Source organism: Sinohyriopsis cumingii, chromosome 5 (genome assembly GCF_028554795.1).
Source record: "Sinohyriopsis cumingii isolate HCF-2022 chromosome 5, ASM2855479v2, whole genome shotgun sequence".
Classification (NCBI taxonomy): domain Eukaryota; kingdom Metazoa; phylum Mollusca; class Bivalvia; order Unionida; family Unionidae; genus Sinohyriopsis; species Sinohyriopsis cumingii.
This window is the reverse complement of record NC_142965.1, coordinates 130,208,587-130,235,533: the sequence shown is the minus strand read 5'-3', so window position 1 is coordinate 130,235,533 and position 26,947 is coordinate 130,208,587. Positions and strand designations below refer to the sequence as shown.

General features: G+C 38.3%; 1 protein-coding gene across 1 annotated transcript in view; it reads right to left on the bottom strand.

Moving 5' to 3' along the window:
- Positions 1-25,211, bottom strand: part of LOC149800240 (cytochrome P450 2F2-like) — a 40,907-nt gene extending 15,696 nt beyond the window's left edge. The window contains exons 1-4 of the mRNA XM_089958374.1: positions 25,042-25,211; positions 23,113-23,191; positions 21,679-21,871; positions 10,870-11,092 (exon numbers count right to left, since the gene is read on the bottom strand). Of these exons, the coding sequence (XP_089814500.1) occupies positions 10,870-11,092; positions 21,679-21,871; positions 23,113-23,191; positions 25,042-25,211 (665 nt within the window). The remainder of the gene's footprint in view (positions 1-10,869; positions 11,093-21,678; positions 21,872-23,112; positions 23,192-25,041) is intronic.
- Between the last annotated feature and the right edge of the window lie 1,736 nt (positions 25,212-26,947).

The following is a 26,947-nucleotide window of genomic DNA, read 5'->3' as shown; positions in this document are numbered from 1 at the left end:
TCCCCCGGGATATACTTTACCGTTCTATCCCGTGGAAACACTGTGATCGCGGGCGTCCATGCGTGTTCGTTATGATCAATAATTTTGATTGGGGCCCCATTTGATTTGTACTTTGATTCGTGTAATACTTCACCGGTTATCGTTGTAATGGTTATTGGAAATCTCAACGACGTTTCTAATCTCGCTATGTCGCTGATGGTTGCTCCTCGCTCACGCACTGTCTCCTCCCATTGGTTTATTTTACTACGTCGTAAATCAGTCAATTTGTTTCCTCGACACGCATTTGTAAAATGCTCTATTACTCGTTCTGCTACACAATTTATCCCCGTTGACTGTTTCATCGGCGCTAGTTTTCCGATATCAGGTTTCTTATTTAACGGGTATATTCCATAGACAACTGCTGTTTCAGGATACGCTCGTTCATAGTATGGTCTGTCAATTCCGGTTAACAGCCCTGGCTTGGAGTCGCGGCTAACAATGACTGTTTTCTTGTCGCTGAGAACTGGTTCAAATTTATCACGTATGATCCAATTACCTGATTCCACCCGGACAATGAATTTTACTCTGAAGAAATACTTTTTACCGTCAAGTTGTGATATTATCGTTGCTGCGCGGTTGTCGTTCATGGTAGCATCAACAACGCCATCAATTCGAAATGTTGACCAACTATGAGATGCGCCATCACGCTTGAATTCATTGATACAATCGCGTATTTTACTCAACAGGGTTCTATCGTTTATTAACGCTTTTGGTGTGTCCTTGAGGACTCTATCGAGATTGAACTTAATATTTTTCCAGGGCTTAATTGCTGCTAATCTCTCGAACTCATCCATATAATTAAAACAAGTATTTAAATGAAAGAATATAGTATAATGAATCACTGCAAATGGTTGATGATTGGGTCGACAACCCCGTGCAATAAATCATGTAGAGGTGAATTCTGCGGGTACCATTTACAAAGCGTTCGTAATGGTTCTCTTGGCCCCCTCCCGTGCTTGGTTTGCCACGTCGGTGTAAGAGGAAAATCGCAGTTGTGTATCAATTGTGGCGGAAAGCGATACAGAGAGTTAAAGCGCTATTATGACAAGCGAATTAAAAACGCCGTCATTGACCCCGCCGCTGACTTCGTCATCAAAACCCCCCAAGACTACGTTGAAAGATTCATAATTAAACCAAATAATAAATTAGACAAGTAGTATTATTATATAAATGGACCAAGAGTTCAGACCTCACCCCTTGCTCGTCAATTACGAGGCATCTCGCGACGGCATTGTTAGAAATTGTAGACTGAAGAAGCAGGTTGGATGGAAAAATAATCAGGGGTATTTGATGTTTGGTGCCGGAAAGAAGAAGTACTATGTTCATAGGGCGGTATTTGAGGTATTCAACGGATTAATCGAGAATGGACTTGTGACTGATCATATTAATAATAATAAGACTGATAATTCTCTTATAAACTTGCAAGCTATCTCGCAAAGTCAGAATGCCAAAAAAGGCCAAACTGGTAAATACCCAAAGAAAGCAAGGGGTGTCAAATCGTTTGATACAACAACGCACGAAGAAAAAACATTTCACTCCATGAATGCGGCAGGAAAATATTTTGACATTTGTATAACCTCAGTACGATTTGTTGCAGAAGGAATACAGAATTCAGCGATCTCAAAAAAGACTGGGCACAGAATTCGATTTTCATATATAACAGAAATAAGGCCACCGGCGCCTATGGCGCTGACGAATTAGCACACTGCGCAGAGTTCATTTTTTTTTATTTAAAAACAAGATGTTTTATAAGAATAATGAATATCGAAGACATCAATAATATATTAGCCGAGATTTCAAAATTAAAAAATCAAGGAATTGAATTATCTGATGGTCTCGACAGCGAAAAAATATTATCCGATTATGAGATTATTAACGAACAATCGAAACGGGGGCGTTTTACCCTGGCCCGCGAGTACTTTTTTATAAAACGATTACAACATACGATTAATGAAAACTTGTACCACAATGACACAAATGCATTCATTGGACTATTCACTGCCGTTGAAATAATACGAAAAAAACTCGGACGTGTTTATGAACGACGCCGGGAGATTTCTAGCAAGATCAAAAACATTAGAAGGATTATAGACGAAAACTCCGGCGAGAAATTAGAAATTGCTTCGCAATTGCAATAATGGTAGGCGAATCACTTACTACTCGGCTAGCCAGAGAGCGGCTAGCGGCGCTTAGAAAGTTCATACCGTTACGAGACAGGGTCCGAGAGCAACTTCAAACGCGGCAGCAACTACAAACCGATTTTACTGTTGGAAGCGAACAACTCTTTGCCCCGGTAACTAAAGCGACCAAAGATGTTACGGCGGCAACTGTACCCGTCCTCGATGCGCTTGAAAAGATAGCGGCTCAGACCGAACAAACAAAAAGGTCTTTAGAAACACTCCCTGCAAAAATAGCGGCTGCCACAACACGGAGGTCACCGCCACTCGCTATAACGGAACCACAAGAACCTTATGTTACAATGGCCGACGAAGAAGAACTAGGCGCCACCGCAAGAGAACCAGAAGAAGAAATACCGGAAGAAATACCGGAAGAAATACCGGAAGAAAAAGAGAAAGAGGGGAATATACCCCGTAATGTACTTAAGAAGAGCACAATAGATCAAATTAGAGGCTTCAGCAGCAGGGGGGAAGAATTAATTGATTTTACTGCCAACAATTTTGCTAAGAGCATACGAGATAAGGAGCATATCAATAGCGGTTACGAGAAAAATATAAAGTCGTTAAAGGATTGGACAAGAATAGTGCATTTGGCGAGTAAACATAAAAACGTATTATCACCGCGTGATAATAATTATATAATATTCCACAATAAAGTAAAAAGTAAAATACCAAAAAAAAGGAAAAGGATACTCTGTTGGTAAAGAATCCTACGGCGTTACCTGTCCTGGTAGTGTTCTCAGTGATATATCACGGCTAGAAATACTAATCGGAGGAAAACGAGCCGGAAATAACTCTCCGGAAATAATCAATGAAGCCGCTGATATTTGCAAGCGGTTATTTGCAGGCGGTATTATGGACATTAATGCATATCGAACGCTCATAGACGAACTCGTGGATGATTAAAAAAATCGTTTTTGTTAATTCTGACCGTTTTTTGCAATTTTTTGACCGTTTTTTGCCATTTTTTGACTGTTTTTGGTCGTTTGTTGCCATTTTTTGACTGTTTTTTGCCATTTTTTGACCGTTTTTGACCGTTTTTCGAGGGCAAAAACCCCAGGAAATCATTTAGAGAAAATCGATGTTTTTGCTGAAAAATCGAAAAAAAACGACTATAGGCAACAAAAAATGACCAAAAATGACCAAAAATCAAGAAAAAACCGGAAAAAAACCGGATTTTTATCGAGGGCAAAAACCGAAGGAAATTTTGATAAAATTTATTCCGGTTTTCCACACGGCGGTGGGAAAGGGGAAGGGGGTGATCAATCACTGGTGATCACAATCACTAATTGAAAAACCGGTGTTTTTATAATAAAGATGATCATACACTACAACCACGATAAACCAGTACTCGTCTAAGTGGTAAACTCGCGATTGCCTGTTTACCGCGCGTACTATGGAGACGGTCTCGGTAGCACCATTGCGGGGTTATTCACAAGAATGGCTCCAAAAGTAGCGCCGTTAGCCAAACAATTAGGAATGAATGCTATTGATGTTATTCGTGATAAGGGAATCAGCGCTATTGGAGATATTGCCGGAAAGGCACTTTCAGCCGCGCGGAACAAACTAATGTCGTTGGTGAGAAGAAAAAAGCAAAAACCACCGGTGATGCCATCAACGACAGTGATGCCTGCAAATGTCAGTAAAGTAATAAATAACGCTGTGGAAGAAAAACTAGAGTCGTTGGCGGCTCAGTCATCCACCAACGCGCCCATAAACACAATAGCGGGGGAGTGGTCTTAAACAGAATTCAAAGAATTTACGACGAAAAAATCGCAATTGAAAACATCAACATGATAAATAATAAAATGTTTGCGCGAACCGCTGATCCCGCGTTTGATATGGATGCCCCAGTGCGCAGGGATGATTCTGTCCGTGATTATCAATATTATTCTTATTATGCAGCGCAACCCGACCTACGATCGCGAATTGAACTTCAGGTCCAAGATACCAGTAAATATTTTCTGCCGTGTGAAGCGTTTATCGAAATTGAGGGAGAACTCGTGACAAATGCCGCCGATAATGCACCATACGCAGATGACGATCGTGTTCGAGTTGGCTTCGTTAACAACGGTATCATGGCGTTATTTGAGAGTACCAGATATCTTATTGACGGGCGAGAAATTGAATCAATAGAACGCGAGGTTGATGTTGCAACAACGATAATTGGGTTAGCGAGATACTCGGATGATTATACAAGATCGGCGGGCCCATCTATGATGTTTGCAAAGGACACCACCGATAACGCTGATCATTTTCAGTACATCAACGTGCTGGTGGAAAGAGATACCGCAACTGACCCACAGGCTGATGCAAATAACCCAGACCGCAGAGCAAGACCAGGCGCTAATTTCAATATTATAAAGAGTATCAACAATGATTACAATATGGGATTCGCAGCACGAATATTGATGCTAAAAAGACCACGCCGACAGTTTTCATGCGCGATTCCACTCCATCACATATTTGGATTCTGCAGAAATGTTAGAAAAGTCATCTATGGGGCTAAGCATACAATCGCGCTGACGCGAAGGGGCGATGATAACAATGCAATATGGCGTGCTGCTGGCGTCGCTGCCGGTAAAGTCATTTTAACTAAAATGGCATTGTGGATGCCGGTGCTGACTCCATCAGTTACCACGGAAGCACGATTGTTAGCATTTATGGAACAGGGAGGGAAATCGTTGTTGAGTTGGCTAGCGGTAACAACTGATGCTAAAGAGGATAACGTCGCCGATACGTTTACATGGCACTTGGCGTCAAAACAGGGTGTTTCAGCCCCGCGTCATATATTCATAGCGCTACAGAATAGGGAACGATTGGGCAGTCAAGAACGCAGCCATATGATATTTGATCAATTAGGAGTCAGGGATGTTTCGCTGAGAATAAACGGACAACAGGAACCATCCGAGGATATACAGCTTAATTACGGCGACAACCATATCGCACGTGTGTATCATCGATTGCTGTCATATATGGGCCGTGATCAAAACGTCGACACTGGTTTGCAAATATCACAACTTGATTTTAAAAACCTGTATCCGATTTATTATTTTTCGTTGGAGCATCTTGATTTAACGAGACAATCCATCGTTGATATACACTTCCGAGCTCGTATAGCCCCGGCTGGTGTTAATTATAGAGCGGTTGCTGTCATTCTCAGCGATAAATCAATGCTGTTGGAAGGTGTTGGTGGACGAATGAGAATCATTGATGCACCAGTGGAAAACATGTAATTGAAAGCACAAACGCGTTTTCAATAAATGTCGTATAGTGTCGTCAGTGTAGAGTTGACTGATGGTCAAGTCAAGAAATTACGATCAAAGTCGGCTAAACAATGCGGAACCACAATAACGCTGAAGCCGTCACAGATGGCAGGTGGTAATCATAAGATATCGTTGACGGCGCGTCAAATAAAACATTTCAATGATGCGATGAAGAATAAAAAGGGAGTTCAAATAGATTTTTCGGCCGCAGCAATTAAAAACATGGAAAAGACCGGTGGGATATTTCCGCTGTTAGCCGCGATTCCAGCGTTGATTGCCGCGGCCGCACCAGCAGTGGCTAAGGCGGCGGCGTTAGGAGCCGTTGGTACCGCGGCGGGAATGGCATTGAAAAAGGCAACCGGGAAAGGCTATAAAAAAAACGACCCGTAGCCGGAAAGGGTCTAAGACTACCGGGGACCCCGTATTCATGGTACTCGGGAAAGGGTCTAAGACTACCGGGAACCGTTTATTGACTCAGGAGTCAATGACTCCCATGTCTAATTTTGATTTAATAGACGCCGCAAACGCGCTAGCGATAAAAAACTTCAGAGGTGTTTTTATGAGGGATCAATTACCGGCGGCACCAAGGAATATTGAAACCGGCATAATTAACCTCGATGGGTCCTCCGGAGCGGGAACTCATTGGGTTGCATACGCGATTGATCCGCGTGCGATCGTCTATTTTGATTCATACGGGTTAGCTCCGCCGAAAGAGTTTATGCGGTATATCCGGGCGTGTTCAGCCCGGGTTTTTTATTCCACGCTGCCAACACAGCGATTAAGCGACCCACCGATATGCGGCCGTGAGGTATTGAACGTACTCGCGGCGATTTCATCATCGCGGAAACCACCTCATGTGGTTGTAAACGAATACACTAGTGGGGTCGTAGAGGCCCGGCGGGTTAATTAGAAACGCAGTTTTTTTTTACAATAACGATGATTGATATTTGGGGACGACCGGTTTCGGCGCCGAAAGAATCCACGGAAACGGCCGCCGCCGACATAAAAAAACTAATCGAGGATGAAATCGCTGATACGTTGAATTTAACCAGTGTTGACCCAGGTGAAATAGTCGTATTTCAAGACCGCCAGGGTAAATTGAAATCCAGTAATGTGTCGTTGGATGATGTTTTAACACGACAGCGCGATGCCGCCGAGGACATTATCGCGTTGTATACCGGCGACGGACGACTCAAACCGGGTAAACATATATCGGCGGTAACATTAGTCAAAGACGGTTTTATAAGGTTGGATAGATCGGTGACCGAACTCGACGCGCAGGTGAAAAAATCTGCCACCGAGGTGAAAAAATCTATCACCGATATACAACTCACTACCGCTAGTTTTTTCGGGACCCCGACGGTAACCGAACCGAATATTACAACAATAAGGAATGCTATTTTGGATTTTGCAACGCTGTCGGGCCAATTTTACACGTTACGAAAAAATTTTAACAGGGTTGATAGCGCCGTTGATAAACTCCTTGGTAAAAAAAATGTCAAACCGGATGAGATTACAATAACTATAAATGATATCACTGCGTATAGACAGGAAATAGGAACAATCAAACTTGATGTTGCAACGAACAGAAATGGTGTAAACGTGCATGAACGGGAAATAGAAATAATCGGCGCTAATGTTGCAACGATCATAAATAATGTAGACTCGCATGGACGTAAAATAGAAACAATTAAAACTGATGTTACAACGATCATAAATAATGTAGACGCGCATACACAGGAAATAAGAACAATCAAAACTGATATTGAAGCGAACAAAAAAGGTGTAGACGCGCATACACAGGAAATAGGAACAATCAAAACTGATATTGAAGCGAACAAAAAAAATATAGACGCGTATTGGCGGGGAATAGGAATAATCAAAACTGATGTTGCAGCGAACAAAAAAGGTATAGACGTGCATACATATGAAATAGGAACAATCAAACTTGATGTTGCAGCGAACAAAAAAAGTATAACCGAGAATACACGGGAAATAGAAACAATCAAAACTAATGTTGCAGCGAACAAGAATAATATAGACGCGAATTTGCGGAGAATAGAAATAATCAGAACTGATGTTGAAGCGATTAAAGACGGACTACCGAGAGTAGCAGAGCAATTCGAAAAAATAAAAACCCCTCATGAAAACATCATCAACACAGTATACACAATTCGGCATGGATCATTCGATTGGACTCCTACACAGAATACAGTAAATATTACCGCAACTGTTAAGGGCATTTATCGATTGACACTGGTTTCAATGATGCAGTTTAATATATTATCGTCGAGTTCATCCGGGTTTAACAATACAATATCAACAATTATAGACAAGAACGCAACTGAACAGTTTACAATTTATGCCGTTGATGGAAATTTAACCGGGGCAAACATCACATGGTATGTGGAATTTGTAGCGAATCTAATTAATTAAAAACACTAGCTCTTTTAAAATAAAAATGACCACCAGGGTAATTGAATCAGAGGTATCACCGACGTCACATCAATATCGATTCGATACCGCAAAAGAATTCTCCGCGAACTTGAAAACGCTTTCCGAACAATACCAAGCAAAAATAAAAAAATACCGCCGAAAAATAACCGCCATCGACGCGGTCGTGTACTCGGTGTCGGGTATAGTAGCCGGTACCGGTGTTATTTTATCCACGGTGACCACGATAGCCCCGATCGCTGTTCCAATCGCTATCTCCGCGATGACAACAATTGCTGGAGTCGCCAACGCAATCACTAAAAAGATATCATCGTGTTTTCAGAAAAAACTCGACGAGTATACAGTAAAACATCAAATAGTATCCGACGCGTACTCGAAATTATCCGGGTTGATCTCGTTATCGATTGATAATTTGTTCATATCCGATGTTGAATTCTCCACGATGGTTCAGTTGTATAGCTCCGCGATGTCAAAAATCGAGGATTTTTAACTGGAAGCCGGAACCACCTGGTTGTTGAAATTAGACACTAAAAACAACGAATAATAATAATGTCGCTGAACCCCGAAGGGTCTCAATTACTTCAGCGGATCGCGGAGAACACCACTCCGGTACAAACAAATATGATATCGATAACGTCAACGAAACCCGAATTCAGTGTGAACTTCCCATCACCGGTTCCAGTGAAGGAAATAGCGCTGGCAAAATTGCGAATATATCACAGTTGGCCTAATATCCGAGCGGACGCATTTAACGGACAACAACCTAATAACTCGCTGGTTTTTGCATGGACAAATAAGCCCGATGGGACCCCAGACTGGAATGAGGTTACAATACCAACTGGGTCATACCAAATAGAACAAATCAATGGAGAATTTCAGCGCAGGATAAAATCGATCACAGGAAAGGAATCAAAAATCGCTATTACGGTTCATGAACCGACGTTATCGTCGACGATTGAAATAAGCACACCGGGGTATATGGTTGATATTTATAACAGTTCAGTAAGAACCATACTAGGTTGGCCCGAGAATCCACCTCGTGAAACCCCCGAGGACTTGCACACGAATGCGCAATCGTATCATGAAATTACCCCCCGGTATCTAGATAAATTATCTATTATAAAAAGCACGTTATCACCCAGTTGGTTTTTATTTCAAGACAGGAATATCATGCAGTGGTATTTTCAGCATAAGGAAACTCCTGAATCGGTCGCCATATTAACATTTATTTTAAGTGATATCACTGATACTTTTGTCGAGATTAATCATGATCATTATTACCAATTGCAACTAAAACAACTACGGAAAACAAAAGCACGAAAACACGTTGAGGTGTTAAATCAACTTATATCAGACATGAAATATGTCAATGAACGAATCGTTAAAATGATATCCGATAACAGCGATGGTAGTAAACAAAAATTCCTAACCGAGTATAATATCACAGAAGCCGATTTACCCGATTTCAAGTTTCCAGGATACAACGCGACAGAACTAAGAAAGTCTCTTAATGATTTTCTCGGTCCATCAACTTATATCCTCAGACACGATAACGGAGATGGTGGTAGGCATATTGCTCCATACAACGTAAATATCGCATCGGTGATAGCGATTAATCTAGTGTGCGATGTTATCGAAGGGAGTTACCAGGTAGATACCAAGCAATCAAATCAGGCTCAACAGGGGTATATCCTTTATTCATTCTCACCAACAGCCCCTCCGGGATTTTTAATCGTTGAGAACCCGATTAATCCGGTCTATATGCGATGCCATAATCGGTTTTTAACGAGAATTAATTTCAGACTTACCGATCAGTCAAATAACCTAATTGACCTACAAGAGGAGGAGTTAGTGATCACTCTGTTTGTAAGATCATGAGGATCTTCATTGTAACCACTTAGCAGCAGGGGGGGCGATGACATCGACGCGGTCGTCGATGTGTTTACCGGACGCTGACGACGCTGGGGATCGGCGCGCAGAAGGTGTTAATTAAACCAAATGACGTCCGGACAATTGTCAATTTGGCCCCTCGACGATGACAACGGCGACGACGTCGTTTTTTTTTTACCAGGCGCTGACGACACCGGATCCGCTGAGTGCAGAAAGTACTAATTAAGCCAAATGACGTTTGGACAAAATGTCGGATTCGCCCCCCCTGCTGCTGTTTATGTGCCATCATGGCAATGTCACCCCTTGGAATCCTGTTGTTATTGGATTGTTTGTCTGAACTGAGCTTGGTGAAATGGATGTAGTTAATATCTAATCAAATAATTGTTGGCCTCACCCCATATACTCGGTCATTGCCGTAATTGTAGGTATTAGGATCTCGGGTCATAATTTTTACTTCCGTCCTGTACCAAGAATGTAGAACCAGTCTATTTTAAAGAAGTATTCCTCTCACATTTTTGATGATGATACAAAAGTAAGATTTATGCATTCTCGGTATGAATTTAAAGGTAAAAATTGTTTATTCTTTATATATGTGAGCATTATGGTGTGCTTATCAGTGCGTATTTTGGCGAAAGTGCACTGTGAGTAATGAGGCAGTACTGATTAACAAATGTAGAAACTATACAAGCCTTCCATCCGAAACATCCTCTGCCTTTTTCGTCAGTACAAGAAAGAAACCTTGGACATAATTAGCTGCAACAGAGAACTTTGCTGGGAACTAATTTTGAGACAAAAGTAACAAGCAAGTAAGTTTTTCTGCGGCCTCATATGTGTTGCACTCCGTCGGAGGAGAATCCCCAATCCTATTAAATTGGTGTGTGTTCTTATATCCGAGCATATTTCTCGATGGAAATGGCTGAGCAACGTTCCGATTGGGCTATGTCAGTAAACTAGAGATTGTTGATGAAAAGGAGCCTTGTTAATATCTCTTCGCAGTTTTTCCATACGATATTTGTGAACCTTTGCCTTATTTCTTTACTTACCGGACGCCGAAGACGACACTGTTGATGACGTTATTGAGAGCGCAAGTTATCAGGTGCATGAATTCGTGTGACTCTTGTTTTTCCAGTAAAGCTTCTGAGATAGCGTCGACTTCCTCAAAAATCATCTCTTCAAATGACGTTCTACCCACTCCATTATCACAAAGGGCCTTTAACGTTAGCAGACGTAAAACTCTCCACGTCTCCCCATCATTTAAACCTATTCCTAAGAAAAGAATACTCAGTATTATTTAAAATAAAAGATTTTTTTTTTTAAAATCCAGAAATCGTTAATTTTATTATGAAATGTGGGATAAGGTGGAAAATGAATCCACAAGTAAAATCGAAGACAAAATGGAGTGAGCAACCAATGCCTGACACAATCAGACAATCGAATCGACACTTAACTGTAGCAAGATCAGATGAACTAGTTGTGTACATTTTGTGAGTTCTTGCTTAATAATCAGATTTGGTACTATTGCGCATCTTTCGTCGTCTTGACTCCGCACAGACAAATAAATAAAAATAATTAAAATAAAATAAATAAATAAATGCACAAACATATTTAATTCCAGAACGATCAAAATCTACACCAATATCTGCAGTATGTTTATAACGCTATTGCGATATAATTTCCTGATTACAGCTAATTAGAAGCTGCAGTACAATATATTTATTTCAAGCGTGAACGCTATCTGCGGCACAGGCAATGGCTTCTATAAAAAATATCGGATGTATGTATCGGAAGCTTTAGGAACGCAAAGTAATATATGGTGGTATGCCCACCTATCGGGTCCGGATTTTCGAGAATCGGCAAACATTCTAACTCCTGTTCTGGACATGGCTTCAGTGGTTGCAGGGAATCCATCCCACCCCCTGCATTGTCCCCATATGTGACTGGGTGTAAAAATGGTTGCAGGAAATCCACCCTTACATTGTCCCCAGAGGTGACTGGGTGTGAAAATGGTTGCAGGGAATCTACCCCACCCCCTACATTGTCCCCAAAGGTGACTGGGTGTGAAAATGGTTGCAAGGAATCCCACACACACACACACACACATTGTCCCCAAAGGTGACTGGGTGTAAAAATGGTTGCAGGGAATCCACCTCTTACATTGTCCAAAGATGTGACTGGGTGTAAAAATGGTTTCAGGGAATCCACTCCCTACATTGTCCCCAGAGGTGAATAAGTGTGAAAACGGTTGCAGGGAATCCACACCCTACATTGTCCTCAGAGGTGATTGTGTGTGAAAATGGTTGCAGGGAATCCACCCCACCCCCTACATTGTCTCCAAAGGTGACTGAGTGTGAAAATGGTTGCAAGGAATCCACCCCCTACATTTTCCCCTGAGGTGACTATGTGTGAACACGGCTGCAGGGAATCCACCCCCTACATTGTCCCCAGAGGTCACTGGGTATGAAAATGGCTGCAGGGAATCCACCCCTACATTGTCCCCAGCGGTGACTGGGTGTGAAAATGGTTACGAATTCATCGATTACTGGGGAACTCATATATTTAGTAAGGTTAGTACGTGGTCACCAGGGTGATTTTTTATTCAAATATATGCCAAAGTTAAATCTTTTCACTTTTACAAACGTTAGATAGATAGATAGATAGATAGACAGATAGACAGACAGACAGACAGAGCCAGCCAGACAGACAGAGCCAACAGACAGACAGACAGACAGACAAAAATGATCACTTCTTGGCTCAGCAATATAAAACTAGAGTCCCTTGAAGGGACTAATGCTCTATTGGGCGAGACGATTTTCAAGGAGTTGAAGATACTATCATTTCTTCATTTTAACTGCCGAGTGTTGAGACCATCTCTTTTAATCATCAGCGATATCAAGAGTTTCAAATTAGCTGTTGTGGTGGACATATTGGATCTCAGGTTGGCACCATTTTCATTTATTACCAAATAGACATCAATAGCAGCCTTTCGGTCAAAACACTGTCATAGTGTGAGATTAGTGATAACAAGTTTTTCAGGACAGCCGTCATGACAGATTTCTTGGGTGTAGGACTGCACCCTTTTCATTTAGGATCAGCTGGGTATCATAAGAGGTTTATTGGTGAAAACCTCATGTTGATATATCATACGATTTAGGAGTAGAGATGACAATAATTTCAAGACAGTCACAGCACTGTCCATATTAAGGATTATTAATGTTCCTTTCAGACCAAATAGGCACCATAAGATAAAAACCCGATGTTAAAATGACTTTCATTTATGAGGAGTGGCTAAAACAAGAATTTCAAGACGGATACATTGAACGCAATGTCAACAACGTTTTAATTTAAAATCAACCAAACGTTGTCTGGTCTTTTAGTGAAAAACCCCATGATGATATGACCATTCATTTACGAGAAGGGCTGATATTAAGATTTTCACGCTGACCACTGTGGGAGCCATATGAGGTCCAAGATTAGACCGTTTTTATTTAGGTTTCTTGTAAACATCATAAGAAATCTTTTGGTGAAAAACCCATGTCAACTTGACATAACATCCATAAGGAGTACGGAAAAGATTTTATAGGTGTCTTCTGTGGCGGCAATATTCAAGGTCAGATTGCCACCATTTTCCTCCAGGACCAAGTAGACATCATTAGACATCTTTCACTGTAAACCTCATGTTGATACGACCATCCATTCATGAAGAGCAGCGATTACAAGGTTTTCAAGATGACCGCTATGTGGTGGTCATATTGGACCAAGATCAGCACAATTTTCATTTAGAACTAACTAGACATCATGAGAAATTTTCTTGTGAAAACTCCATTTTAATGTGATCATACTCTCAGGAGTAGTAGCGATAACAATATTTTCAAGATGGCCGCTATGGAGACCATCTTGGATGCATGAGGGCTAACTAGACCAAAGGATGAATGTGGTATAACATTTCCTGGAAATCTTTCAAGTAGTTTAGGAAGAGTAACGATAACACACGTGTGTTAATGGACAAACGGACGACGGATGAAAGTCCACCCCATAAGCTCTTCTGGTCTATGACCAGTAGAGGTAACAATAAGTAGAAAAGGTAAAGTATAACCCACTCTACGACATTCCTTAATATGTCATTAAACTAGAAAAGAATAGACAGAATTTAAACAAAATTGTGACGAAAGGATGTTGAGATTCATATAGATGCAAATAAATGAGTACAGATTTTACGATCTGCACATTCAAGATTTGTATATATTTTCCAGTGATATCAAAACAATATTTAACGAATATCATCATTAGATACATCCAACAAGTTGGTTCATAGAAATCTCAATAATACTTAACGCGCAGGATTGTAAAATGACAAAATCAAAAGTGTGAACAGTTTAGAACAGACATTTTTTTTTTTTTTACAAAGGAACCATACATTATACTATAATGAATAGGTGTGAAATGTATAATACTGTTAAAAGTTTACTGGACATTTTGCATGCCGTATGGATAGGGGATAAACGAGATTAAAGGATACTTGGTGGACTGCCTATTTAACAGTGCGGCGCATAAATCGGTATCAGCCTCTAGAGGAAACTCGTACATGGATTTTCCTTAATGGATTAAGACCCAGAGTTTGATCAATAATTTCGATAGCTGACTTTCACAAAGTTTCAAGTATAGCCAATAGCCATTTTAAACAATTGTTTCGCATAAAATAAACTCAGACAAAAATTACAATTAAATCTTGGCCCATTTTATAAGTACAATCTCGTAGCTTTTTTATGTACATTTGTAGAGGTTAGCCTTTATTCGATACTATATGCCCATAATTTTTCTGGCACTCCTATAACGTCTCTATGGTCTTATACTAAGTAAAAGAAAAGAGTGAGAATCAACGAGCTTTGTAAAATTCAACAAATAATGCGTTTCCCTACAATACAAAGTGAAAATGTACAAAAGGAACTTACGGTATAGCGAATTAAATCCTAAATAATCATAGAATTACAGAAACAAGTCCTAATGATTAATGTTCTGAATAAACTTTAGTGGAAATCAAAATTAAATAAAAGGCTCGGGGCGCTGATGTGCTTGTGATGACTCGTGCAGTGGTGATGTGCAAACAGTCTTTGGTTGGATCACAATAATACACTCCAAGAATATATCCTTATTTGAAATTCAAGTCTCTATTTCCAATGATGTGATTTTTGATGAGTACTTTGTATTTTGTAAATAAGTAATTTGAATAAATAAAATTCCAGCCCAAATAAACTACTGTACACAACAATAGACCAATTTATTTTGCTCATATATCAAAGCTCGAATAAATAATTTCTAGAAAAACAAGGCAAAGATAATAATCCCAATAGTCAAACCATACCCATAGAGAATATGTTAGCTATGTATTCGTTGTTCACAGAATTAAAAAAAAAACGATGATTCAGGTCAAGTAGAAAATGAACTTGATTTTTAACAAACTCATGTCAAAAAATACGATTATCCATTACCAATAGCATATAACAAAATTTAAAAAATGTACCCCCAAAAAATAACAAACAATGCAAATTTAACACACACACACACACACACACACACACACACACACACAAAATGTTCAAAATTCAATGATCATTAATTTATTTAACATTTCTTAAATGTAATATCAGATTTCCCCTCTTCCTTCCACGCCTTTCCTCTCAATCGAGTTTCTTTAGAAATAATTCTATTAAACCATAGTAATTTTGTGCCGCTGTTGATGTATATTTATAGTCGACTGCACGGGAAGGGTATACGAGAGGTATTTAAAAAAAAGTCATGAATATGAATGCTGTACAACAATGTTCTTTATGTGTGAAGAGTACGTCAGTGCATCGCCTCAAAGTACTCCCCACGCACCTCTACAAGTTCTTTATGATTGAAGAGTACGTCAATGCATCGCCTCAAAGTACTCCCCACGCACCTCTACAAGTTCTTTATGATTGAAGAGTACGTCAGTGCATCGCCTCAAAGTACTCCCCACGCACCTCTACACAGTTATTTAATGCTATTATGTCATGTGCTGTTCATACACTTGTTTTAAAATTAGGGACCAACAATTCAATGTTCTGGTGATGGGGCCTGATAACTGTTTGTTTTATTCTGTCTTTGAATAGTTGGAAAACTATTTTGCTCTGATTAATAGCAAAATAACATTAAATTATTACCATTATATTATTTGGAAAAATATAAATTATCTTGAGATAAAAGAAAAGAAAATACTTCAGCTCAAAATAAAATCATCGCCCCGTCTCGAAAAGTGAATGTCTTATAATGGATGAATTTGCTATGTGTATGCTATTTAAAAAGCTGCAATCTAAAAACTGTAGAGTGAGATGATTAAGCTTGTATTATTAGAAACATAGTGTTGACATTCGAAAGCCTATTGATAAAAATAGAAAGTATTTGATACTGCCAGAAATTAAGCATATATACTATTGGTATAATAGTCAGGTAAACTTTAAGGAGGATGTCAACGCCCAGGTAAGATGTCAACACCCAGGTAAGATATTTATGAGAAAGGAATAGTAAACATGAGACATATTCTTACTCAATAAGCGAGAAAATATAATGGACTTGAGAAAATAAAGTAAAGTTCAGACAGGAAACAAGTACGCTTCTGCAAAACATAGGATGATTAGCATTCTCACAAAGGAATACATATACTTAGTACATTCACATACGCAGATAAATAACTAAAACATGGGTTGCTTTTTCAATCTAAATTTTCCCGAAAATTGGATTTGTCTCGAATATGTTTCAGGACATTCCATTTGACCACTGCGTTGGCATGCGTGACATTTGTGTTTTGTTCCAAATGGGCGAGGGAAAAAAAAGTTTATGCAGTGTAGGAATATGTCGAAGCCGTGAGGCTGAAGCGTATGTCCCTACGCCGAAACAAACGAGTTCTTTCCCCAGACTTGGAACAAAGCTCTTAAGTGGTTTTATATGGATTGCATATCCCCTTTTTAGTTCCACCTTCTTTAAAAATTGTATATTGTATATTTTTAAAATATGAGTTAGGTAGTTGGCGTTTTATTAAAAGATATTGTACAATCCTTTGAAAAATCCCCATTTGACGTACGTAATCGGGGTTAGGCCTAGATATATACTGTACATCTTTGTCATCGAACTGTCTGCAGTGCTTAGATGGTGACTAACTCTTTAGCTTTGACTTCATCAAAACTGTTGTATAGAATTTACACTGCAGTAATGGCATTTGGGTTTTTCTTTACTTTTCCAATGGATAAAATGGTTTTGGACCAGTAAGTGACCCTCTTTTCATACACCATTATTACTGAATACACACACTCTACTTCCAAACCAATTTCAGGGCAGATTTCACATAATAACAGTAGTAACAGTACTTAAATATATTAAGTTTTGAACAGAAAGTTTTAAACTGTCTTGCCCGACCTAGGACAGAAGTGATACATTTTAAGATAAAAATAAAGTAATAGAAAATATTACTATGAGCAGTTCACGTTTGAACGTAAAAATACACTATTTTTTTAAAAAAATTGGGATACCACCGCGAGTTTCAAACACGTGACCTCTTGTTTGGCATCCGGTACACAAACAAATGCAGGTGTTTATATATAAGGTACATTCAAAGTCTATATTTTTGCGTTTTCATTATAAGAAATTATTGATGCATTTAACTTAAAGATGATAATTTAAGCATATATTAATAACAAAACGAAGATTCAGTTTCTGTCTAACACGCAGACTAGATTTTTATTTGGATATTTTAAACAAGAAAATTCTAAACTATATTGTTTTATTTTCTCTCTTCATTTACTACTTGGACAGTGTGTGTGTGAGTGTGTGATTTTTTTTTCAACGTAGCTTTAACAATTTTTCAGTCATTTCGCTACGATGTCTGCAACGTGGCAGTTTATAGTGATGTCTAGCACTAGGGCATCATGCCGCAGTCATGTAGCATGATGTAACACCCGATTACATTATCCTGACACTAAGCCAACCAGTCGCAACACTAACTTCTTAATGCTGTGCGCCTAGAGAGGCGGCTGCAAGTACCATTTTTATAAGTCTTTGGTATGACGCTGCCGGGGTTCAAACCCACGACTTCCCGCATCCGAGGCGGACGCTCTAATCACTAGGCCATATGAGTGGTCTACTTGGACAGTAGCAAGAATTTAAAATGTAAACATCTGTATCGAGCGCCAGTTCAGCCGTGTGAGATTAAATGGGTATGTAATAAAGCCAGATCAGCCGTGTAAGATTAAATGGGTATGTAATAAAGGGTGTTAAGATTAAATGGGTGTATAATAAAGGGTGTAAGATTAAATGAGTATGTAATAAAGGGTGTTAAGATGAAATGGGTTCATAATAAAGGGTGTGCGATTAAATCGGTATGTAATAATGGGTGTAAGATTAAATGAGTATGTAGTAAAGGCATATTTTTAATATTCGCCATTAATTTCGGACAGATACAGCTGTTCATTTAAAGCAAACTTAGTTTGTTGAAATAGTTTGTCATCAGTCATTCAAACACGATGTTGAAATTATTTAAGTCGCAATAAGACTCCTCGGGAACTTCCGTACATTTCTTACGGACGAAAATTACCGACGTACCGCTACCGTGAAAATGACCGTGGTACGTACCACCGGAAAAAGTACAGCGATATGCCGGTATACCAGTAATTTAGTGGTCCTACTAAATACTGCTAAGCCCCATATAACCCGACAGAGCCTCACAAAGCCATACAAAGCCATGCGAAGTCAAATAAAAAATGCGTATTTATATTGTTAATTATTGTATTGATGAATAAATTAACAAAGCCGAAAGACTAGTTTTCAACATATTTATGCAAAATTAAATGACCGAAAATTGGACGACAGAGTAAAAATTTGAAATCGAATAATGAAGGAGTTATAACAAAGTATGACAAAATCATATGTAAACTGTTTATTACTTTATAAATTGTTCATTGAACTTATCGAGAGAAAGTGCAATTTTTTCAATATATACTAATCACATAAAGCCAAAGTCATACAAAGCCTAACAAATCCTCACAAAGCCTGACAGAGTCATTCAAGTCACCTTAGACAAGTTATTTATATTGTAAATTATATTGACGAATACATTAACCAAACTGAAGGGTTTGTTTTCAACATAATTCTGCCGAATTAAATAACCAATACAATTTGACGGCAAAGTTCGAATTCGAATAATAAGAAAATCATATGTATGATAAATTGTTCATCTGTGTGATTATCGAAAGAAATTGCAATATTTCAGTATGTCCAAATTATACAAAGCCTGACATACAAAGCCACACAAAGCCTGACAGAGTCGTGCGAAGTCATATTAGAAAAATGTATATTGTAAATTATATTGACGAATAATTTAACCAAACGGAAGGACTAGTTTTCAACATAATTATAAATAATGATAAAGTACTAATAAAATCTGAGAAAAAAAAACATATTTGAAATGTTTCTTATTTTATAAACTGTTCATTTGACTGATTGTCGAAACATAGGTTGACAAACTCAACAAACTTTTCGATGTTTCATAAGAAAGGCATACACAGCCTGACAAGTCATACAAAGTGATTATAAAACTGTACTATTGTTGTATGTTGTTTTTGCCGCATAAACACCAAGAAAAGTGTTGGATTTACTACGCACACCATAATGAATGACCGGTAATTGGGAGACAAATTCCAAATACACTGCATCTCATAAAAAGCATACAGAGCCTGACAGTCTTAACTGTAATGTTTATTATTTTTAAAATTTTCTGTCTATTATAAACTATCGACATAAATGGTTATTTTTCACACAGGCACACAATGTCATAAAATGGCATAATATACATGTGTTAACTGAGTTAAAGGTAACACGGTCCTACTCACCTACTTGTGATTATAACAGGCGTTGACGAGTGTTAATGAAATACAATAGCACTTCACTACCACCTGCCGTAAATTTTGTATCAACAGTAAATAATTTCCAGTGTTGTAAGTTTCAAAACGTTTCTATCCTTGTACTGAGTTAAATAGATAATAATAAAAAGAACAATGATCATAGACAAAGCAAACATTTTCTAATTCTGTTAAATTTATTGATATAAGTTTGGTATCAACACTATATATTTTCGAATATAGTAAGTAATTGCCATGTATTTGCCTGTCGTGATCCTGTCTATTTTTTTCTCCCAACACTTAACCTAAATTAAATATTTGTATAAATTGACCTGAGGATGTTTTATTGTTAAACAAAAAGGAGAAATGTTAGAATTAATAAATAAGAAAATTCAACTTCCATTCTTGGACGATATTTGTATAAACTTACACTAACCGTAATTAAATATTTTAAAAATCTTATAATATTGTACAAATAATAATAAGAAAATGTTTGAGAAAATGCATGATTTAATATTTAACATAATTCACAATAGTTATATATGTGTTTGTGCGTCTTTCATGTGTATAGTAGGACCGATACGTCTTGGAGACGAAGCTTATTGGGCACGACACTGCCTATAGCCAAAGAAACAACGCGATAATAATTACAGCTGCTAACCAGTATATATATATATATATATATATATATATATATATATATATATATATATATATATATATATATATATATATATATATACAAAACAACAAACAATAGAAAGTATCACATTATTTTATTTATAATCGAATTCAGATTTCTATCAAATATGACATGTCCCGCCGCTAACTAAAAATTTGTAAATATGTACATAGATTTTTGTTCAAAGTCTTGTCAAGCAAATTTTTACAACATGAAATACAGTGTATCAACATTAAACTAATGAAGTTCAACCCAATTGTATTTTGCATATGATAACATATATTAGAAAATTGAATTTCCTTTCCATAATCAATTGAAAGAATAATGTATAAAATTGTAACAAACATTTCAACATGATTGAGTCATATTTTATCAATACTTTATGATTGTTTGAAATTCGAACTTTGTCGCCCAATTTTCGCTCATTTAAATCTGCAATATGTTGAAAATTAATCTTTCGGCTTTGTTAATTTATTTATCAATATAGTTAGCAATATAAATGCGCATTTTTAAAAAAAATTGACTTCGCATGGCTTTGTGTGGCTTTGTCAGGCTTTGTGTGGCTTTGTGAGGTTTTGTGTGGCTTTGTCAGGCTTTGTCCGGTTTTGTCAGGCTTAGCAGTATTTAGTAGAACCGGAAATATCGCTCACTTCTAATGAACAGCATAGTCTGAAGACACCACTGCATGTGTTGTCATGTAACTTTATATGGGTTGGTTCAAAACAACTTTCAAGTATATTTAACCTCTGAATTTTAGTTATGTTTTTGAATAATAATAATAATAATAATAATAATAATATTGAAAAAAACACATAAAATCACTCACAAAGAATACGAAGATATGAAAAAGCTGCAGGACTGCCGTATGACATTTATCAAATTTAGAAAGAAAGAATGGCAGATGTAAAGATGCAACTTATAATGTATATCTCACACTACGAATTATGGACGTATTATCACACTATTTGCGTTTGTGTTTTTATTTCCGAATAAAGACGAGCTGTAGGCTTGTATTGGGTCTGCTGTTAATTAACACCAGCTGTGGGCATGTATTGGATCTGTTGTTAATTAACACCAGTTGTATAGGATTGTATTGGGTCTTTTTACAAAATCTGCTAATACTTAATCTTTAATTAAATTTGGCGTTCGTGCTTAATTGAAAAAGGTATATTTATGACCACACTAATGAGAGAGAGAGAGAGAGAGAGATGCGTATTTCATAAAATTATTTTATTAAACAGCCAGGATAAGTTTTTGGATACCTTTTCCAAATTTTGTCATCTCCTTTGCCCCAGGTAACCATGTCGGTCTATCGCTGAAAACATCGGCTTGCTTCACCAGAACCTGATGAATGTTGTCATAACCGGTAACAATTACCACGAGCTGGGGACCCATGTACACGCTGAAAATATCTCCGTATTTTGTCCTCATCTTTTGCATGGTCCCTTCATGGCGCTGACCCAATTTCATGAAGAAGGAAATGGATGCAAGCAGGTTCCATTTGGGTATTCCAGGTGGAATATTTTTGGGTCCAGACAGGAACACTAAGTATATTAAAACCGCCGTCAAAATTATAAGCATTACAGGTAAGTTAATCAAATCAGTGAGTTGTGATGTATACTCCATATTTCTTGCGCGGAGTTTACAGCAACCACGTACTATATGACGATTGAAGAATATGTGTAGATCCGTTAAGTGTTTTGATTATCCGTTCGATGGAGAGTTTTATAGATGGTTACAACAGAATAATATGCAGGATGACGTTTATACGGCTATAAGATGAGTCTATACAATATGGTTGTGATACTATATACAATATGGTCGTGCTAATATATACCATACGGTCGAGAGTTCATCACCCTTTTGATGTCAGCAATTAGCTTACTGCTTAATTCTGCAGCATCAATTTCTAAAACGTTATCCTAATGACCGTTGCATGACACGCCGTAAATTCATACATTTCCATGTTTGTTTTTTCCCGGGTTTAACACCAGTTCTCAGCGCCAGAAAGGTTAGCCATGGTGGATAGAATAACTAATGAAGAAAGAAACTGAGAAACCCCCGACGGAGATTGACATGTCAGTGACAGGTAAATGCAAGCGCTTTTTAACTCTCAGTTACTCGTGGGCACATTTATTTCGTAATTTCCCTATTTGCTTCTTTTCTTGCACATTCACTTTCCTTATTATACTCACTCTTTGTTCCTATGTTAATTTATTTGTTTGTATATTCCTTTTAAAATTTATTTGAATATAAAGACTATTGAAACTGACAATTGCAATAATTTGATAAAAGATTTCAGTAAAAATCAAAATAATTCAGAAATAATTTGTGTCAACTGTGTTGATTAAATTGATAAGTCATTAGTGGTAAAGTGTACCGCTGAAGAAGAATTTTCCATGAAAAGATAGATAGGGAATTATAGAATCTGTTCTCGTCTGTTTTAAAAGTATTGACAAGTATTTTTAAAAGAAATGACCCCCAGCTCTCTCTCTCTCTCTCTCTCTCTCTCTCTCTCTCACACACACGCACACAGAGCTGGCAATATTTATTTTGACCAACCGTTGTTTCTTGTTAACAAGGAAATAATATAGAAATTTGTCTCAAAATTTTCATCTTTCTCTAAACGAGAATTTCTTTTCACAATTAAAGATGATTTCTCATTAAGATTAACATATTTAAAGAGGTGGGCAAACCTTTGGAAGGCGACAAAACGTGCTGACAAATTCATTTAAGGAATGCATTAAAGCATTAAAGGAATCTGCCAGCTCATGTCTAAAAATAGATATATGCGGTTAAGCACATAATTTATTCTTGGTGGTATAGCCGATAAAGAAAGCTAAAAAAAGAGACTGGTAAAAAAGATATACCGAAGATTTGCAGGTATTACATTCTTCTAGATTCTCAAATATTGTTTTTTATGTTAGCAAACTAACGACACTGAACAAGAGAGTGAACATTATCAGCAAGCGGATCAGATTTCGCCACGTTCCAGCTTAAGTGGGAAACATTTGATTCCTTGCAGGGAACTTTGTTAAAATTATTTTTCACTTTAAAAGTTATTCTTTCGGCTCTGGTGTTCGATGAATCACGCTGTATCGTGAACAAAATATATACGTACAATGCACTGGGGTCACATAAAATATGTTGTATTTACACAGAACTTCACCTTGGTCTAAACAAAGAGCATCACTGGTCACACAAGAATATGTTCGGGTGATGGAAGAAGGCATTGCCTGTTGGCCACCCTCGACTAAAAATATGTAATAAATACGTTCCCGTCAGTGGTTTAATCACAAGAGAGTATCACGAGGTTAGTTTAAGGATCAGTAACCAGCTGACAATAATGGTTTATAACAGACTCATATAATTACATAAGTGCACGGTTTGCTTGTGTGTAGAATTTGCAAAAATTAATTTTAAATGGATCTCAACTTGGTTTTATAAGGTTAGTCCTGTCCGAGACCTTACGTATAAGCATTTCTCCTTAGGCAACGATTTTCTCATACTTTTTTTTAAAAATAGTGATACTTGCCTTGGATCTATATATTGTCACCCCTTTAATGCTTGCACATTTGGTTGTTGTTGTGGTTTACACGTATTTATTCACTTAGTTTAGATAACTGTTAAGGAGTTTATCCGCTTCATTTATATATTTGTCAAGAATAACCGTTTCTTCAGCTCTGTGTCTATTATCATTAACTCTGTTGCTGATAATATGCATAAAACTATTGGATAAATTGGAAGATAGAGGCCTATGGGGAAAATAATATATTATTTTTATATATCTTTTTTTTTACACTTTTATATTTGTTTTAGTTCTGGTAAAAGAACGAAGCCTAAAAGGACATTTCTGGTCTTCAAGCTACTGAACACGCTTCTCGCAGTTCACACACACACACACGCACACACACACACACACACACATATATATATATGATGTGTGTGTGTGTGTACAGGATGTTCGCTGTATCAATGATATACCACGAGATTTTTAATTTTTCATGAAAAGGAGACGAGGCTTGCCGAGTTTGCATTTAATGAAACATTTATACGAGTAGTATATCATTGATACAGTGTACATACTATACATATATTTTATTTATATCACATACAAATGCATATATTTGCCCTTTGAACAGAATTTAGATTTACTGCAGGTAACTGTGTCTTGAGCGAGTGAATGATCTCCTCGCATCCCTGCCAAGTGTGTGCGCTACAAAACTACTTACGCCTGCGTAAGTACATTTATGGGTGGATTCATGAGGTTGGATCGACTTTTTTGCCTTACTCTGTTATGACAGTGAACATAGCCCGGAAGGGCCAACTGAATTGACTCGGAGTGGTCACACGGGTTTCACTGGCCAATCATTTGTCAGGGCTTGCAACTGCGCAGTTACTTGAATGGTAATTAGTGTAACTTTCAACTGAACTGCAGAGGAGCAGAGACGCAATCCTGGATTCAGAAAATATTTGGTGTGGAATTTTAAGTTTTAACTCCCACTGCCGCTTGCTAACAATTGTATTTATATCCATACTGATAACATGGCCTTAGTTCATATCATCAATAAGTAGTCGTGCAGGGAATTCGACATTATGTATTTGATTCGGCGTCTGGTCCTCACCTGCCTCCGCTACAATATTTTGTTCTGCGCCCGTCACGTCCCTGGTCTTCAAAACGATTTAGCGGATGCTCTTTCTCGCCAACAGGTGCACATATTCCTCCAGCTCTCACCTTGCGCAGAGAAAATCCCGTAACTACCGTCATTGGCAGACTGGGAGTGATACTGTCCATGTTATTGAAAAGTGCTATTTCTCCATCTTCGGCAGAATCTTACAGGCGCAGTTGGAAACATTACATCGTTTTTTCCACCACTTTAAACCTTCACAACACTTTCCCGGTTTCAAATACCAATTTGGCGCTTTTTATATCGTATCTTTTTGAAAAACAATATGCATCATCAACCATATCTACCTATGTCTCGGCTATTGGCTATGTGCACAAACTAAGAAATTTCCCTGACCCAACCAATTCCTTTGTTATTCATAAACTACTGCAAGCGCTTCATAAACATTTACCGAACACAGATGCCAGACTACCAATTGATAAAGGCATACTAAATAAACTCGTACTAGTCCTGCCGACATTTACCCACAATAGTTTTAGGGCGGCTTTATTCAAGCGTATGTTTCTTATTGCATGTCATGCTTTTCTGCGGCTGGGGGAAATGACCGTTAGGCGGCCTGGTTTGCTGCAATCCAAACCTGCTTCATTTCTCTTAGGTTCGGATTAATGATGATGGTTTAGTTGTACAGTTTACGCATTACAAACACTCCAATGGCACCGTTTTTCACCAATGCCCTGTCCACGCGCTACGCCATTATTTACAACTGCGGAGTTGTCAGAAGGGACCACTTTTCCTTACCGGGGCCGGGGGTTGGGGTGGGGTGCCCATAACCAGGCAAGATTTAAATCAAGCGCTGCGCACAGCCCTCCTCAAATGCGGTTTTAACCCTCAGTTGTTCAAAACTCATAGTTTTAGGATGGGGGCAGCAACAGAGGGTGCTAAGCAGGGTCTCTCAGACAGTCTTATTCGGTTCTTGGGTCGGTGAAGGTCCGATGTCAGTAGTGAAGGGGGATACATTAGCGACAATGGGAATTAGCATTACAGACCCCCCTGGGAACGATTAGCGACAATGGAAATTTAACATGGAGAAAAATCGTGGGACAGATTAGCGACAAGGGAAATTAACATGGAGAAAAATCGTGGGACTGTTGAGCGTCAAGGGGATTTGAACATGGGAATAGGGGACTGTATAGCGTCAAAGAAATTTAAACAGGGTGGGACTTTATAGCGTCAAGGGAAATTCAACATGGGATTTTTTATATATTTTTTTAAAAAAAAAATAAAAAATAAAAAATAAAAAAGGGGTAGGCAATTGGAAAGTCATTCTCTTTTCGAGAAATATGGCTGGCCCTGAAAAGGGCCTTTGGGTTTATGTTAATGTATTCATTAACATAAAGGGCACCGCATTGATCTTCTTCTTGTCTTTAGGCTGCGTCTCACTGTTGGTCCGTAAATCAGCACTCTTTTCAGGCATCCTTGTCTTTCAACGTAGATCCTACGTATCCACAGGCTGGTGTTTGTCCTGTGGACAACGGTCCACTTGGATCGGACATACATGAGCATGTCCGTCCTAAACATCATGGAAGACACAAGGGTGGATGACTCAACTGTGGTCCACATCTTGAAGCGACGAGAACAGGTGAATCAATGCAGTGAACTGCGCTTATTTATAGGTAGAGGCAGGATTGAAACGGATTGAGTTCATTCACCAATCCGAACACGCGTTACAAAATTCAGTCAGCTCGCATCCAATCCGAAGAGAGCAGTCTGTGACGTCACGTGGTCTATATAGATTCGCTAGCGCTTGTGTGCAGTCAATCTATGCGACAGTGATTCAACATGACGGAAACTCAGAAAACGATCCATTGGGGTCCACCAACAGGGGAGACCGCCCAAGGGAACC